The 17,212-nt window shown below is 46.2% G+C and overlaps 1 protein-coding gene across 1 annotated transcript in view; it reads left to right on the top strand.

Moving 5' to 3' along the window:
• VAV1 (vav guanine nucleotide exchange factor 1) overlaps nt 1–17,212 on the top strand; it is a 64,663-nt gene that overhangs the window by 23,480 nt on the left and 23,971 nt on the right. The window contains exons 2-19 of the mRNA XM_052643230.1: nt 6,193–6,309; nt 6,811–6,869; nt 6,984–7,049; nt 7,207–7,315; nt 7,407–7,502; nt 9,022–9,090; nt 9,275–9,378; nt 10,281–10,380; nt 11,127–11,222; nt 11,438–11,506; nt 11,780–11,866; nt 11,966–12,051; nt 12,674–12,806; nt 13,598–13,707; nt 14,584–14,685; nt 14,933–15,030; nt 15,124–15,146; nt 15,486–15,531. Of these exons, the coding sequence (XP_052499190.1) occupies nt 6,193–6,309; nt 6,811–6,869; nt 6,984–7,049; nt 7,207–7,315; nt 7,407–7,502; nt 9,022–9,090; nt 9,275–9,378; nt 10,281–10,380; nt 11,127–11,222; nt 11,438–11,506; nt 11,780–11,866; nt 11,966–12,051; nt 12,674–12,806; nt 13,598–13,707; nt 14,584–14,685; nt 14,933–15,030; nt 15,124–15,146; nt 15,486–15,531 (1,570 nt within the window). The remainder of the gene's footprint in view (nt 1–6,192; nt 6,310–6,810; nt 6,870–6,983; nt 7,050–7,206; nt 7,316–7,406; nt 7,503–9,021; nt 9,091–9,274; nt 9,379–10,280; nt 10,381–11,126; nt 11,223–11,437; nt 11,507–11,779; nt 11,867–11,965; nt 12,052–12,673; nt 12,807–13,597; nt 13,708–14,583; nt 14,686–14,932; nt 15,031–15,123; nt 15,147–15,485; nt 15,532–17,212) is intronic.

Below are 17,212 nucleotides of genomic sequence, written 5' to 3'. Positions count from 1 at the left end.
TTTAGGTGATGGGAAATGCTATCCTTTTAAAATCGAATCCAGTTTTCATACAGGGAAATGCTTGGTTCTTCAACTTATTGTTCAATCAGTTCTAGCAAACACGTACCCTTGTGCAACGCACACCCTTATCAAGATACAGAACTTTTCATCACTGGCAGCCTTTCTGAGTCAATCTCTTCTACCCTCCTCACCCCAGAAGCAACCACTGATTTGATTTCTATCACCATAGTTTAGTTTGGCTTATTCTAATATTTCACAAATGTTATCTTTAAAAAAAAAACACATTTTCTGATTGTTGTTGATGTGCCGATATGTGATGCACTAAGTTGATTTTGTCTTCAGTGACATTGCTATTTTATTGAGTCCAGTTATTTATGTGTGTGTTCTCTGGGGCTTTCTGTGTTGACAGTCATATCATCTGTGAAACTGAGCATTAATGTCTTTCTTTTCTAATTTCCTTTTCTTTCTTTGTCTTGCTTTACAATGCAGGCTAAGATCTTTGGTGCAGTATGAATAAGAATGAACTGTGGGCACTCTTGCCTTAGTCCTGATGTCAAAGAAAACTTCTGCAGCATTTCACTCTTGAGTGTAATGTTTTGCTTTGTACCAAAGACAAAGGTTTAAATTTTTAAAAAAGTATTTATTTGGCGGCACCAGATCTTAGTTGTGACATACAGGATCTTTAGTTGTGGCATGTGGGATTTAGTTCCCTGACCAGGGGTTAAACTCCGGCCCTCTGCTTTGGGAGTGCGGAGTCCTAACCACTGGACAGCCAAGCTAAAATTTTATAACACTATTTACATCATATTTGTTTTACACTGACTTCTGTCTATAGCACTTGATCCTGGTTTTCTTTGAGAGTAGGATGTTCTCGCCTTTAATACATTCATTTATGTTAAAGTTCATGTTCCACGTAGAATGGCTTAAGTAGGCTGTGGATGTGGAAATAATTCAGAAGAAGATACAATCTGAAGATGAAAGTGTGAGATACAAAGATACAGAGAACAGGGTGTATTGAATTGATTCATAAATGCAGCTAAGTTTGTACTCCAGCAGTGTCTGTCCCTGCTTGAGTTTTTTATCTATAAAATGAATATAATAGTTGTAATTATTTTGTAAGATTATTGCAAGGATTCCACGGTATCTCTCATATAAATATGATTACATATATTTTAAAAATTTAAAATAAATTCCTCTTTTCATTATTTTAATCATTTCTGATCTGACTTAAATGTGGCCACATGCATGCGAGCAAAAATATTCACAAATGTTGAGGCGGATAGCCTCCAAAAATCTACAATTTTTAGATACATAGGAATTAACGACACTAAAATTATAATCAGGGTTTTACACTGACATTTTAGAGCCCATAGATGTTGTGTGACTCATTTTCACCTTTTTCAAATGCAGAGAAAAATTGAGAGTCACTTCAAAAGAACCAAAGATTCAGTATCGGGGGTTCGATTAATATAACTCCCTATGCTAATAGAATCAAGAACAAAATACACTTGCTTGTCTTGTACAAGTCTTTGAAATCACTTAATCAAAGTCAACATCCATTCTTGATTCAATGAAATAAGCAAATACAAAGACTTTCCAAGAATCTAGGAATACAAAGAAATTTATTTAAATGGATAAAAATGTTTCTATAAATTAGAAGTTTGGGATTAACATATATACCCTGCTATATATAAAATAGATGCCCAACAAAGACCTGCTATATTGCACAGGGAACTATATTCATTATCTTATAACAACTTATTTATTATTACTACTGTTTTTTTTTTTTTGGCTGCCCTGGGTCCTCATCGCTGTGCTGGCTTTCTCTAGCTGCATCCCACGGGGACTGCTGTAGTTGCATGTGGGCTTTGCACTGCGGTGCTTCTCTTGTCACAGGGCACAGGGTCTAGGCGCGTGGGCTTCAGCAGTTACAGCGTGTGGGCTCGATAGTTTGGTGCAGGGGCTTTGTTGCTCCACAGCATGTCTGATCTTCCCTGATCAGGGATTGAACCTGTGTCGCCTACATGGGCAGGCAGATGCTTCATCACTGGGCCACCAGGGAAGACCTTGCAAAAACTTATAATGGAAAACAATCTGAAAGAGAATTATCTATCTATATCTGAATCGCTTTGTTGTACACTTGAAACTAAGACAACATTGTAAATCAACTAATACTTCAATTTAACAAAAAAGAAAAAGGAAAACAGAATTTCTGTTAGGAACCAACAGCAAACATTATAATTAATGGGGCCACACAGAGTAGAAGCATTCCTGTTTAATTTTTAAATTCATTTTGATGAGCTGACCTCTCTACACAGAGAGAGTGAAACTTAACAGAAGCAGAGTTGAACCATGGGTACAAGGAGCTGGGGGTAGAGGTGGGGAAATTAATGGGCAGATATTGGTTAAAGGGTATTAAGTTGAAGTTACATAGGATGAGTCGGTCTGGAGCTCTAGGGTACTGTATGACTGTACTTGGTAACACTGTATTGAACAACATAACTACTCTATGAGAGTAGATTTCAAGTGCATTCATTACACACGAAAACATGGCAACTATGAGAAGTCTTAATTAGTTTGACTGTAGTAATGCTTTCACTATGAATAAGTACATCAAACCGTCCTGTTGCTTACTTTATATATATATATATATATTTTTAATTTGAAGATACATAAATTTAAAACAATATAGAGAAAGTGCTGAGAATGGAACATGTCACAGGTGCTCATGGTGACTTCCACTGCATACAAAGCAATGAAGTTATAGTCAAGAAAATCGACTCCAGACTCATACCATCTTGGAATTAAATTTCAGCTCTTCCATGGTCTTACTTTTGTTTGTTTGTTTTTATTTGGATTTAAAAAAAAATGAAGTATAGTTGATTTGTGCGTGCTAAGTCACTTAAGTCATATCCAACTGTTTGTGACCCTATGGACTGTAGACCAGCAGGCTTCTCTGTCTATGGGGTTCTCCAGGCAGGAATTTTACGGTATTGTTAGTTTCAAGTACATAGCAAATATGATACCGTTATATATATGTATGTGCTGTGCTTAGTTGCTCAGTCGTGTCTGACTCTTTGCGCACCCACGGACTGTAGCCTGCCAGGCTCCTCTGTCCATGGGGATTCTCCAGGGAGGAGTACTGGAGTGGGTTGCCATATATTCTTTTTGAGATTCTTTTCCATTGTAAGTTATTTCAAGAGCATTGACTATATTTGCCTGTGCTATACAGTAGGTCCCTGTTGTTTACTTATTTTATAGTCAATAGTGTGTATCTGTAAATCCCCATCTCCTAATTTGTCACCCTCTCGGCCTTTCCCCTTTGATGACCAGAAGTGTGCTTTCTATGCCACATGCTTACTCTTTTTCCTTTTTTAACTTCTTATTTTATATTGGAATATAGTTGATTAACAATGTTGTGTGAGTTTCAGGTGTACAGTCGGGTGATTCAGTGATACATATACATGTATCTCTTCTTTTTCAAATTCTTGTCCCATTTAGGTTGTTACATAATATTGAGCAGAGTTCCCTGTGCATAGAATTTTTTTTTTTTTTGGCCACACCTCTGTGACTTGTGGGATCTTAATTTTTTGACCAGGGATCAAACCTGTGCCCCCTGCACTGGAAGCACAGAGTCTTAACCACTAGACTACCAGGGAATTCCCAGCCACAGAGTCACTCTTGCAGTTAATAATCTTGGGCAACTTTCCTTCCCTCTTTGAGCCTCCTTCCTTTTAGGTAAAATGGGCATTAAAACCCCACAGGGTGATCAAGAGAATGGAACAAGTCTGAGTGCCCAACCACATAGAGTAGGCATCCCCAAATACAAATGTTGTAGAATCACAGAGTTGTTGTTGCTCTTGTTGTTTAGTTGCTAAGTCATGTCTGACTCTTTTGTGACCCCATGGACTGTAGCCTCCCAGGCTCCTCTGTCCATGGGATTTTCCCAGGCAAGAATGCTGGAGCGTGTTGCCATTTCCTTCTCCAGGGGATCTTCCCGACCCAGGGGTCGAACCCAGGTCTCCTGCATTGCAGGCAGATTCTTTACCACTGAACCACCAAGGAAGCCCATTATAGGTTATTATAAAATATTAAATATAATTTCCAGTGCTATACAATAGCAGGGATATTTCATATAAGTGGAATGTCAAGGATATTTCATATAAATATTATCAGGGATGTTTCATATAAATGGAATCACAAAATATGTGACCTTCTGTCTGGCAGTTTTCACAGAACATGGTTTTGGTTATTTGTAGCATGCATTGTTAGTCCTTCACCCCTTTTTGTGGCTGAGTTGTATTCTACTGCTTGTATTCTCATTTTGTGTACCCAGTATCAGTTGATGGACATAGATAGATAAAAGCATAGAGACAGAAGGCACACTAACGCTTGCCTGGGAGAAGGGAGGGGAGAGAGGAATGCAAAGTGCGTGCTTCGTGGGTGCAGGATTTCCTTTTGGGTGACAGATTGTCTTGGAACTAGGTGGGGGTGATGATGGCACAATACTGTGAACCCATTAAATGCCGCTGAAGTGGACATTTAAAAATGGTTAATGGCTATAATGGGATTCCCTGGTGGCTCAGCAGTAAAGAATCCACCTGCAATGTAGGAGACACAGGTTTGATCCCTGGGTCGGGAAGACCCCCTGGAGAAGGAAATGGCAACCCACTCCCGTATTTTTGTCTGGGAAATTCCATGGACAGAGGAGCCTGGAGGGCTACAGTCCATGGTGTTGGGAAGAGTTTCACATGACTTAGCAATTAAACCACCACCGCTCAATGGTTATAAAATAGATAACTAATAAGAACCTACTGTATAGCACAGGGAACTCTGCTCAGTACTCTGTAATGGCAGAGAGGACCACAACATTGTAAAGCAAGTGCTGCTGCTGCTGCTAAGTCGCTTCAGTCGTGTCCAACTCTGTGTGACCCCATAGATGGCAGCCCACCAGGCTCCCCCGTCCCTGGGATTCTCCAGGCAAGAACGCTGGAGTGGGTTTCCATTTCCTTCTCCAATGCATGAAAGTGAAAAGTGAAAGTGAAGTCACTCAGTTGTGTCCGATTCTTAGCGACCCCATGGACTGCAGCCTACTAGGCTCCTCCACCCATGGGATTTCCCAGGCAAGAGTACTGGAGTGGGGTGCCATTGCCTTCTCTGTGTAAAGCAGCTATCCTCCAATTTAAAAATTAGGGTATCCCTGTGTCAGATATTTTGCATACAACCTGAAGATCAATTGTACAATAGTATTAGACAACTTTAAATGCTTACATCTACTATTTTTGAAAATAAAAATACTTTTACATTGCTCTAAAAAAAGACTCTGTAATGACCTACATGGGAAAAGAATCTTAAAAAGAGTGGATATATGTATATGTATAACTGAAAAAGTTTGTTGGAGAGCAGAAACTAACACAACATTGTAAATCAACTATAACCCAATACAAATTAATTGAACAATGAATAAAGTGGCTAATGGTTAAATTTTTTATTGTGGTAAACTATACATATTTATCATTGTATATAAATAAAATAAGTATATTTTATAAATATAAGTAAAATTTTATGTGAAAATATACAAATAACATATATATAAACGAAAACAATAATACTTGCCATTTTAACCACTTGCAAGTATACAATTCAATGGCATTTAATACATTCATCATGTAGTGTCACCATCACCACTATATCCAAAACTTTTTCATCATCCCCAACAGAAACTCTGTGCCCATTAAACACAGACTCCCCATCCCCTCGCCCAGCCTCTGGTATGCCCCCCATCCTAATTTCTGTCTTTATGGATGTGCCTTTTCTAGGGACTTATATAGGTGGTATCATACAACTTTCATCTTTCTGTATTTGGCTTATTTCACTTAGCATAATATTTTCAAGGTTTATCTGTGATGCAGCATAAATCAAGATTTCATTCATTTTCAATGGCTGAGTATCATTCCATTGCTTATATACACCAGATTGTTATCTGTTAATGGTTAGCTTTGTATCTGATGAGTTGTACTTCAGTAAAAAAAATGCAGGGGGTAGATGTGGCTTCAGGTATAGCTTGATCTTTCCTGAGGGGGCTGTGCCTTCTTTTCCCTCTTCCTGGGCCAGACCTCAAGCCCACTGGCCAGGAGTCAACTTCTCCCCTGTCCCGTTTTGTTTCCTCCAACCTCATTTCTCTTCCCACAGTTCCTCTGCCTTAAGAATATCCGCACTTTCCTGTCTACCTGCTATGAGAAGTTTGGCCTCAAGAGGAGTGAACTCTTTGAGGCCTTCGACCTCTTCGATGTGCAGGATTTTGGCAAGGTAAGATGGCACTGAGCTGCCTGTGAGCTGGACACCTAGAGCCCAAAGACTGGATTTCAATTCATTTCCATGAATGTCTACACTGGACAAACCAAGTGTTGTCAGGGAAGGACTGCTGGACTAGAACAAGTCGTACAGCAGGTGCAAAAAGCCTTGCTTGGAACACGTGGAACCCAGTGTGAGTCCCTGTCTCATCACTTGCTGTGTGACCTCGGATATGTGGCCGTGCCTCTCTGAGCCCTAGGTCCTTTGTAACTTGGAAATAAGATCATCCCATTCTGTCTGAGCGTTTATGACGACTGACTAGAACAAAGGGTTCAAGTGGTGGGTGCTCAGTTAAGGGAATGTGGACATGCTGACGTGGGACATAGGAAGGTGGGAAAATTCTGAATTGGGCTCCCAGGGACATGAAGTGTAACCTCAAGGTCAAGTGCTTGGAGGCTGTGTTCTGGCATGTGGGTGGGGAAGGGGCTTGCTGAGCAGCCTTGGCCCCCGTCACAGGTCATCTACACCCTGTCCGCTCTGTCCTGGACCCCGATTGCCCAGAACAAGGGAATCATGTGAGTAACTACATGAGCCGATGCTCTGGACCCAGTTCGGCCCTATTCCTCCTCCTTGAAGCCCCCTGCCCACCTGGCCCCCCTGGGTCTCTGCTCATACCATCTCTCCCCCAGGCCCTTCCCCACTGAGGAGAGTGTGGGTGATGAAGACATCTACAGTGGACTGTCCGACCAGATCGAGTGAGTGTCTGAGACCATGATCCTGCCCTGGTGGTCTGAGGAGGCAAGGCCCCGCCAAGGGGGGTGTGGGTCTGAGGGGACATGGCCTCTCCCTGGGGTGTCGGAGGGTCCGTGGTCTGGGGGCTTCCCTAGCTCCTCCTGACTCCGCGTCTTGCAGCGACACGGTGGAGGAGGATGAGGACCTGTACGACTGCGTGGAGAACGAGGAGGCAGAGGGCGATGAGGTCTACGAGGACCTCATGCGCTCGGAGCCGGTACCCATGCCGGTATGTGGGGACGCAGGACCCGGTTGGGCAGGCTCATGGGTGGGGCGCATCCCCGGACACCCCAACATCAGCCTATCCTCCCCACTCTCAGCCCAAGATGACGGAGTATGACAAGCGGTGCTGCTGTCTGCGGGAGATCCAGCAGACGGAGGAGAAGTATACGGACACGCTGGGCTCCATCCAACAGGTGATGCTCCGAGCGGGTCCTTGCCAGACGCATGCGCAGAGCGGAGAGGCAGCGTCCACCCGACCCGGGCTTGGAGATGTTTCCTGATCTCACTACTCCGTATTTCTTCGTCTCTCATAGTTTCTGGTCCCGTTGGTGTTGCTCCCTACTTCCCCCTCTGTTTGAATTTCTCTTCTTCTGTGTCTCTTTATCCCTGTCTCCCTCTTTTCCTGTATCCTCATTTGCCCATCTATCTCTATTACTTTCACTTTCTACTTCCTCTTTTTCCTTTGGCCCTCTCTCTCTCTCTCTCTCTCTCTTTTTTTTTTTTTTTTTGCTGCACTATGTGGCATGTGAGATCTCAGTTCCCTGGACCAGGGATCTAACCCATGCCCCCTGCAGTGGAAGCATGGAGTCTTAAGCACTGGACCACCAGAGAAGTCCCTGGCCATCTCTTTTTTAACCATTTTATTGAGATTTAATAAAAATGCCATACAATTCAGCCACTGAGCATCTACAATTGAATATTTTCTGGTATATTCACAAGGGTTTGCTACCATCACAACTGTTTATTTTTTAAAAAATTTATTGGAGTATAGTTGATTTACCGTGTTGTATGTGTGCTCAGTCATGTCCCACTTTGTGTGACCCCGTGGACCGCAGCCCACCAGGCTCCTCTGTCCATAGGATTCTCCAGGCAAGAATACTGGAGCGGGTTGTCATGCCCTCCTCCAGGGGATCTACCTGACCCTGGGATTGAACCTGTGTCTCCTGCGTTGGCAGGCAGGTTCTTTGCTACTAGCGCCATCTGGGAACCCCACAAAGTTGTGTACCACTGTTTAATTTTAGAACATTTTCTTTCTTTTTCTGTTGTTTTGGCCTTGCAGCTTGTGAGATCTTAGTTCCTGGGCCAGGAATGGAACCCAGGCTCTCCTAAACCACTGGACAACCAGGAAATTCCCAATTTTAGAACATTTTCATCAGCCCTCAAAGAAACCCCATACCCCTTAACCATCACCCCTTAAACTCCGATTTCCCTGCAGCCCCTCCCTGGCAACCACTAACCTACTTTCTGTCTTTGTGGCGTTACTTATTCTGGACATTTCATCTAAATGAACTCATTCATGTGTGGCCTTCTGTGCCTGGCTCCTCTCGCTGAACATCGTGTTTCAAGGCTCATCCACACTGTGGTGAGTGTCAGGGCTTCACTCCTTTTCCTGGATGGACCGCATTTTGTTATTCATTCATCTGTCGACGGACACGTGGGTTGTTTCCACTTTGGGAATTTATGATGATGAATTCTGCGTGGAACAGTCCTGTACAGGTTTTTTGTGTGGACTTTCTCCATTTCTCTTTTCTCTCATTTTCCGTTCCCTTGCCTCTGTCTCTTTCTTTCTACACATGTCTCTCTCTCCCCCCTAGTTTCTCATGTTTCCATTTGTCCCTTTCCATCTCTGTCTCCTCCTCTCTGTGTCTCTGGGGCTCGCCTGGAAGGAGGAGTCTTCCCCTTCTCCATCCTTCTCTCCCGACTCCCCCACAGCATTTTATGAAGCCCTTGCAGCGGTTCCTTAAACCCCAAGACATCGAGATTATCTTCATCAACATCGAGGTGAGCTGACTGATTACTGCCTTCCCGGGCTTCTGTCCAGAGGGGATGGTTTGCTGGCTTCACCTGTCCCTGGGGTTTGGGGGTTGGGAGATGAACCTCGTAGGGTGGGCAGATGACCCTTCTCCCACCCAGCATCCCCAGCTCCAGGCTCCCACCCCAAGCCTCACCCCTTCCCTCCAAGTAGGACCTGCTTCGTGTGCACACCCATTTCCTAAAGGAGATGAAGGAAGCCCTGGCCAACCCCAGTGCAGCCACCCTCTACCAGGTCTTCATCAAATACAAGGAGAGGTGAGACCCAGGCAGCCAGCCCAGACCTCTGGAGGTCACCCTGCCCTGCCCAGGCTGGGCATTCGGGAGACATTGCCCTCATAGACCACCAAACAAAGAAGGCTTTTCTTTCTTTGCTGTGGGCACAGGGCTGCTCACCTCTGGTTAAACTCCCAGCTCTTCCTCTTGTGAGCTGTATGGCACTAGAAAGCCACTTAACCTCTCTGTGCTTCTACTTCTGCATCTCGAAAATCAGTGTGACCCCAGAATGTTCCTCTTTGGGGTTTGGGTGAGGATCAAATAAATTGATGCCTTTTTTTAAAGTCTCTCAGTCATGTCCAACTCTTTGTGACCCGGTGGACTATACAGTCCATGGAATTCTCCAGGCCAGAATACTGGAGTGTGTAGTCATTCCCTTCTCCAGGGGATCTTTCCAACCGAGGGATCAAACCCAGGCCTCCCGCATTGCAGGCGGATTCTTTACCAGCTGAGCCACTAGGGAAGCCCAAGAATACTGGAGTGGGTAGCCTATCCCTTTTCCAGAGGATATTTCCGATGCAGGAGTCGAACAGGGGTCTCCTGCACTGCAGGCGGATTCTTTACCAGCTGGGCTACCAGGGAATTCTACAGAGCTTAATGTGGAACTTGGCACACAGTACGTGTTCAATAAATTCTTATTAAATAAATGAACATTAAGCAGATATGATATGCCAGGTGTTCCACTAAGAGCTTCTTGTGCATTATCTCATTTAATGCTACAATAACCCATATGTGAGAGGTGCTATTGTTATGCCCATTTTACAGACAGGGAGACTGAGGCTCAGCACCATCCAGCTGGGAAGAGGCAGGTCCGGGACTGACACCCAGATCTGCCTGACCTTGGTGCCAGTGTCATTCCCCGGCCGCCTGCCCTCTTCCCGCAGGTTCCTCATCTATGGCCGCTACTGCAGCCAGGTGGAGTCGGCCAGCAAGCACCTGGACCGCGTGGCCACAGCCCGGGAGGATGTACAAATGAAGCTGGAAGTAGGGGATGGGCTTCATCTTTGCGGGGGGAAGCTCTCTCACTCCTTTCCACTCTCTAGGGGGCAGTAGTGGGGAGACTGAGCTGGAGGGAGCATTCCTTCCTGCTGCAGCCCAGCCAGGGGTCTGCCCACTGAAGGTTTGGGGAGGGAGGTACTGATCAGCCAGGTGGGAGAAACTGAGCAGGAGGAGATAGACCAGAGCACTGAGCCTTGACCCCAGCTGAACCCTGTACTCTGGATGGAGCCCTGGTACCAGCCTGAGATCCTGACACTGACCTGAACTCCGAGGGCACACTGAACCCCAAGAGGCCCAGCCCTGGCTGTGCACCAAGTCTGGGCCAAACCTCAGTTCTGGGCTGAGTTCCAACTTCACACAGAGCCCCGATCCCAGCCAAGCCCTGATCCTGGAGGGAGCATGGATCCTGGACTGAACCGAAACCTGGATCCGTTTGTCTAGTGGAAGCATAGACAGAGCAGGGATGATGAGGGATGGCCAGTCTCTGCTGTCCATTCAGTATCTTTGGTCTCCATCATGGGGACCCTCCAGGCCTGTGTACCTCCTTCTCTGGAGCCCCCTTCAGCTGAGGAATCCTGGACATCTACCCCAGGCAGCCTCCAGCTGGTCACCCTTACCCCGTAGCGTTCTTCTTTATTTCCTTGGGGAGTGGGGAGAAGAGGCTTCAGGTTCTAGAACAATCCCTACCTGCCTCCACCTCTTCTCACTCACCCCTTTCTCCAACCTCCTAGGAATGTTCTCAGCGTGCCAACAACGGGAGGTTCACCTTAAGGGACCTGTTGATGGTCCCCATGCAGCGAGTGCTCAAATATCACCTCCTGCTCCAGGTGCACAAAGCGGGGAAGGCATGGGCACATAGATCTCCCTGCAAGGGCTCCTGGGGACTGGGCTTCCCTCTCTGGGAGGGGATCACTGGAGCTGTGCCCCAGCCTCTAGGGACAGCAGAGGGAGGAAGAAGGAGCTGGTGGGCCAGACTTGTTTGGAAGGCCCTCCAGGAGGAGGGGGCAGGCCCAGGCAATATGCATCTCTGTGCGTCACACAGGAGCTGGTGAAACACACACAGGATGCGATGGAGAAGGACAACTTGCGGCTGGCCCTAGATGCCATGAGGGTGAGTGGTCACACACAGGGATGGCGGTGCCACACAGACACCATGGGTTTAAGTCGGGGAGTACCACCCAGGCACGGCCACACCCATGGGCCGCCCCCTCCCTCCACAGCAGGGGACACACCTGTACCTCGAATGACTCATTCCCAGCATCCCCTTGGGGACAGTGACATTCTCCTTCTGCCCTCTGCTGGAGGTTGACCCTCTATCCCCTGCCAGGTAGGGGATAGGGTTCTGGGAAGGAGGCACCCAGGCTCACCCTTGCTCCACCCCCAGGACCTGGCACAGTGCGTAAACGAGGTCAAGCGGGACAATGAGACACTGCGGCAGATTACCAACTTCCAACTGTCCATCGAGAACCTGGTGAGTGGGTGGGTAGGGAGGGCCGGGGTGTGGCCACGTGGAGAGGGGGTGTCATCTCTTCCTGGGGGCCCCTTGCCAGACGTCTTGTCTGCTGTGTAGGACCAGTCTCTAGCCCACTACGGCCGACCCAAGATCGATGGTGAGCTGAAGATAACTTCGGTGGAGAGGCGCTCCAAGATGGACAGGTGGGCGGAGCCAATACGGATCTGGGGCGGAGCCTGGACAAGGGTGGGGCCAGGCTACTGGTTAGGCAGGTGGGTGGAGCCAACACAGATCTAGGATGGAATCTGGGCAAGGGCTTGGTGCTATTTCTAGATAGACAGGTTTTTGAAAAATAGTCCCCTAGGTGTGTCCGACTCTTTGCGATCCCATAGACTGTAGCCCGCCAGGCTCCTCTCTTCATGGGAATCTCCAGACAAGAATACTGGAGTGGGTTGCCATTCCCTTCTCCAGAGGATCTTCCCAGCCTAGGGATCGAACCTGGTTTTCCCGCATTGCAGGCAGATTCTTTACCATCTGAGGTAGGTGGGGCCATATGGACCAGTGGGTGGAGCCTAGACTGAGAGGAGAGGCAGAGTCAGCATGGTTGTGTGGGTGGAGCCAAGGAGGACAGGTGGCAGGAAGAGCAAGAATCAAATGGGTGTGGTCAAGATAGACAGGTAGGCGTGGCCAAGTTGACCACTCAGGAGAAGAAGAGCCAGAATCCTAGATTGACAGCAGAGTGAGCCCGGAAAGCGGGAGGGGATCAGGTGGAGAGCTTGTGGGAACTTAGGGAGGAGCCAGACAGGGACACTTGATTGCTTTCAGGTATGCCTTCCTGCTTGACAAAGCTCTGCTCATCTGTAAGCGCCGAGGGGACTCCTATGACCTCAAGGACTTTGTGAACCTGCACAGCTTCCAGATTCGAGATGACTCCTCTGGAGAGAGGGACAACAAGAAGGTAAGTCTCGGAGGTGGTAACTGGGAGACCCCAATGCTGGGGACCCTCAATGCCACTTGAACTCTCTGCTTGGCCCTTGGAATGCCAGTGTGTGTGTGTGTGATTTAGCATTGAAACATATATATTACCATATGTGAAACAGATCACCAGTCCAAGTTCGATGCATGAAACAGGGCATTCAAAGCCGGTACACTGGGACAACTTTGAGGGATGGGATGGGGAGGGAGGTTGGAGGGAGGGAGGTTCAGGATGGGGGACACATGTACACCCATGGCTGATTCATGTCAATGTATGCCAAAAATCACTACAATGTTGTAATTAGCCTCCAGTCAAGAGAAATAAATTAATTAAAAAATTTTAATTATTTTGGCCACATGGCATGTGGGATCTTAGTTCCCCCATCAAGGATCAGACTCACTCCCCCTGCAGTGGAAGTGCAGAGTCTTAACCCCCAGACAGCCACGGAAGTCCTGAGTGTTATTTTGTTTTGTAATTAAAAAAAATTTTATTTAAATTTGTTTTTAATTGGAGGATAATTGCTTTATAATATTGTGTTGGTTTCTGCCGTACATCAGTGTGAATCAGCCATAGGTATAAGTATGCGTGTGTATGAATCTAAATTTTTGGGTGTGTATTTGCTTCTCCTGGGAAGCCCTTTACAGGGCCCTCCTGGGGGCAGACAGGCTGTAGTTGGCTTGACCCCTTCCTCCCCAGAGCAGCAGGGTCAATGGGCTCGTGGTCCCACCCTCTGCAGGGCAGGTGCCTTCATTTTAAACCCTGCTCCTCTGCAGTGGACTCACATGTTCCTCCTGATTGAGGACCAAGGTGCTCAGGGCTATGAGCTGTTCTTCAAGACACGAGAACTAAAGAAGAAGTGGATGGAGCAGTTCGAGATGGCCATGTGAGACCCCCTCCTCCTCCATCTTTCCATCCTCAGAGGACTTTAGGCAGTTTTGGGCTTTAGTCTCACCCTGCCGTGGGGTCACTCAGAACCTCAGTTTCTTGCTCTGGGAAATGGGAGGGACAGGCTTTCAAGACAGTCTGCATCCCCAGAATGCCAAGTGTCCACGATTTTCCATCACCAGCCTGGAAATCATTCCTCCTTGTCTTCCTCCTCCTTCTCTTTCTTGAGATGAAATTCACATAACAAAAACTTAGCCATTTTGAAGTGCACAATTCTGGGACTCCCCTGGCAGTTCAATGGTTGAAACTCCCCCTTTCAGTGCAGGGGGGTGTGAGTTCAGTCCCTGGTCAGGGAACTAAGATCCTACATGCCTTGTGGCCAGAAAACCAAAATATAAAAAATAGAAGCAATATTGTAACACATTCAATAACGACTTTTAAAATGGTCCACATTAAAAAAGAATCTTTAAAAAAAATGCATAGTTCAGTGGTATTTAGTAAATTCACACTGTGCGACCATCACCTCTATCTAGTTCCAAAACATCTTCAGACCCCAAGATGAGACCCTGCACTCAAGCAGTGATCACTTCCTGTTTTCCCTATGGCCAGCCCCTGGCACCCACTCACCCACTTTCTGTCTCCACCTGTGTTCACTGAAGCACTGTTCACAATAGCAAAATGGTGGTCACAATCCGAATGTCCATCAGTGGGTGGATGGAGAAACACAACAGGGCATATCCATGCAATGGAACAGTATTTAGCCATAAAAAAGGAAAGAGGTCTTGATCCATCCAGGTTGCAGCGTGTACTGGTACCTCATTGCCTTTAATGGCTGAATCCTGTTCCACTGCATGGAATTCTCTTCCCTCGCCAGCTCCAATATCTACCCTGAGAACGCCACTGCCAATGGTCATGACTTCCAGATGTTTTCCTTTGAGGAGACCGCATCCTGCAAGGCTTGCCAGATGCTGCTGAGGTGGGAGTCTGGGAGGATAGACCTGGTAGCTGGGGTGGGTTGTCCCTTCCTCTTTGGGGTGGGGGGCTCCCCTGGCCATCATGCCCCTGAGTTGGGAGTGGGGAGGCTCTCCTTTGATCTGCAGCTTCTCTGTCTCTCTTCTGCTCTAAAGAAAACCCAAAGGGGCCCTTTATGTTGTTGGCAAAATGATTGGCTGTGTTTGTTCAGCATCACTGACTCCTTCCTTTATCTCCTCCTTGCATCTCAGAGGCACTTTCTATCAGGGGTACCGCTGTCAACGGTGCCGAGCACCTGCACACAAGGAGTGTCTTGGGAGGGTCCCTCCATGTGGTCGACATGGACAAGGTACTAGGGGACTGAGGTGGGAGGTGGGTTTCTGCATGAGGGTTCCCCCCACCCCATTCTAACCAGTATATCTGTATATTTACCCTCTCATAGATTATTCAGGAACTATGAAGAAGGTGAGACCCCCCATGTTCCTTTCTGTGCATGGAAATTGGGGCAGGAGTTGGGAAGGAAGGACCTGGGAGACTCTATCAGTGGTTGAGGCTCTTGGCTGGATGCCCAGTTGATCCCTGGTTTGGGAAGATCCCCTGGAGTAGGAAATGGCAACCCACTCCACTATTTTTGCCTGGGAAATCCCATGGACAGAGGAGCCTGGCAGGCTACAGTCCCTGGGGCTGCAAAGAGTCTGACACAACTGAGTGACTGAGCAGGCACACCCGCAGGCAGATAAGGGTTTAGGAGCCCCCAGACTGGGTACAAATAGTCATGCTTGCTCTTTTGGTCTCTCTCTCCAGGATAAGCCACATCGGCGGGCTCAAGACAAAAAGAGGAATGAGCTAGGTGAGTCAGCAGGGGATGCTATGCAGGGCAGAAAGAAATCTAGTCTTTACCTCAGTGATGCTGACCCAGGGAGAGATCTCAACAATTATGTTAATGACCACATAACATCCTATTTATAAAACATCTGTTCTAGTCCCAGAAACTTGAAAGGAATTTTTAAATAGCAAAGTCAATTTCTTATTAGCTTTGCTTAAACACTGTGAAGGGGGTGCTTGGAACATGGCAATCCTTGTTACCATGCACTTTCCTCCCATTCACTTTTTTATGTATACAGGTGTTTTTTAAAATTGAAGTTTAGTTGTGATTTACAGTGATTCAGGTATACAGCAAAGTGATTTAGTTATACAGATATTTTTCAGATTCTTTTCTGTTGTAGGTTATTATAAGATATTGAATATAGTTCCCTGTATTATAAGTAGGTCCTTGTTGTTTATCTCTTTATATATAGTAGTGTCCATCTGTCCATCTCAAATTCCCAGTTTATTCCTCCACCCCCTCCCATTCACCTTTATTATTCACTGACCACTCTCCCTTTTTTTTTGTTTGCTGACAAACTCCATCTGTAGTCTTAGCTGGCTGGGCACACCTCATGCCCTCTCCCGTTGATTCTGTGTCACAGAATCTTATCGTAATAGGGTGATTTCAGCAAAGCATAGTCCACCTGCAAGGTAGAGAGCAGGAGATGCAGTTTGACCAAGGCAGAATTCTTTTTAGCCAGGGGTGGGGGTGGTGGTGGAAAGGCTGGATTCATGTATATGTTAATAGTGTCTGGGGGATCACAGTCATGATGAGTAATTTTTATTCAACATCTATTGTATATATCCTCTGAAGTAAACTGGTGACTAAAAACAGAATACTTCCTGTCCTTCCAGAGCTCCCAGGTGGGTAGCGGGAGACAGGGTTTGGCTAAGTTATTCTAGTTGAGGTGGAAGGAGTAGAGGGTTTTCCGGAGCATCACAGTAGGAGACCTGATGGGTCTGAGCCATCAGGGAAGGCTGCTCCGAGGAGGAGGCATTAAAGTGGACACTTGAAAGATGAGGTGGAGTTAGATGGATGAGGAGGCAGGAGTGGTCCAGGCCGAGGAAACAGCATATGCAAAGCCTAGGAAGCAGGAGGTGAGTAGGGCAAGACTTTATTCAAGAACTAGGGGGGATCTCCCAGGTGGTGCAGTGGTTAAGAATTTGCCTTGCAGTGAAGGAGGTGTGGATTTGATTCCCGGGGAGCAAAGATCCTGCATGCTGCACAGTGCGGCCGCAAAGTGAAAAAAAGAACTTGGTGTGGCCAAGAAAAATAGACTCTTCGCTCAAACTCAATGTAAAGATTCAGTTTCATATCTGTCATTCTATCTATCTATCTTGATAGATAGATATCTGTAGATAGCTATAGTTCTATATCTATAGCTATAGGTACTTCAGCTTTGTTTGTAATAGTTAAAAATTAGAAACAACTCAAATATGGTCAACAGTGGGAATACGTATATGATATATACTCTATATGTATATAATGTAATAATATATATGTATAAAATCAGCTTTATAAAAAAATGTATATATTAGCTTTACTGGTCAAAACCCAGAAACAACCCAGATGTTCTCAGTAGGAGAAAATATACATGAATGTGTGTATGTGTGTATATATCCACTATATAGATACTTAAACAATATGTATATGTTCACATATA

This window comes from Budorcas taxicolor, chromosome 7 (genome assembly GCF_023091745.1).
Source record: "Budorcas taxicolor isolate Tak-1 chromosome 7, Takin1.1, whole genome shotgun sequence".
NCBI classification, from domain to species: domain Eukaryota; kingdom Metazoa; phylum Chordata; class Mammalia; order Artiodactyla; family Bovidae; genus Budorcas; species Budorcas taxicolor.
The sequence above is the reverse complement of the archived record's forward strand: the minus strand, read 5'-3'. Positions and strand labels throughout refer to the sequence as shown.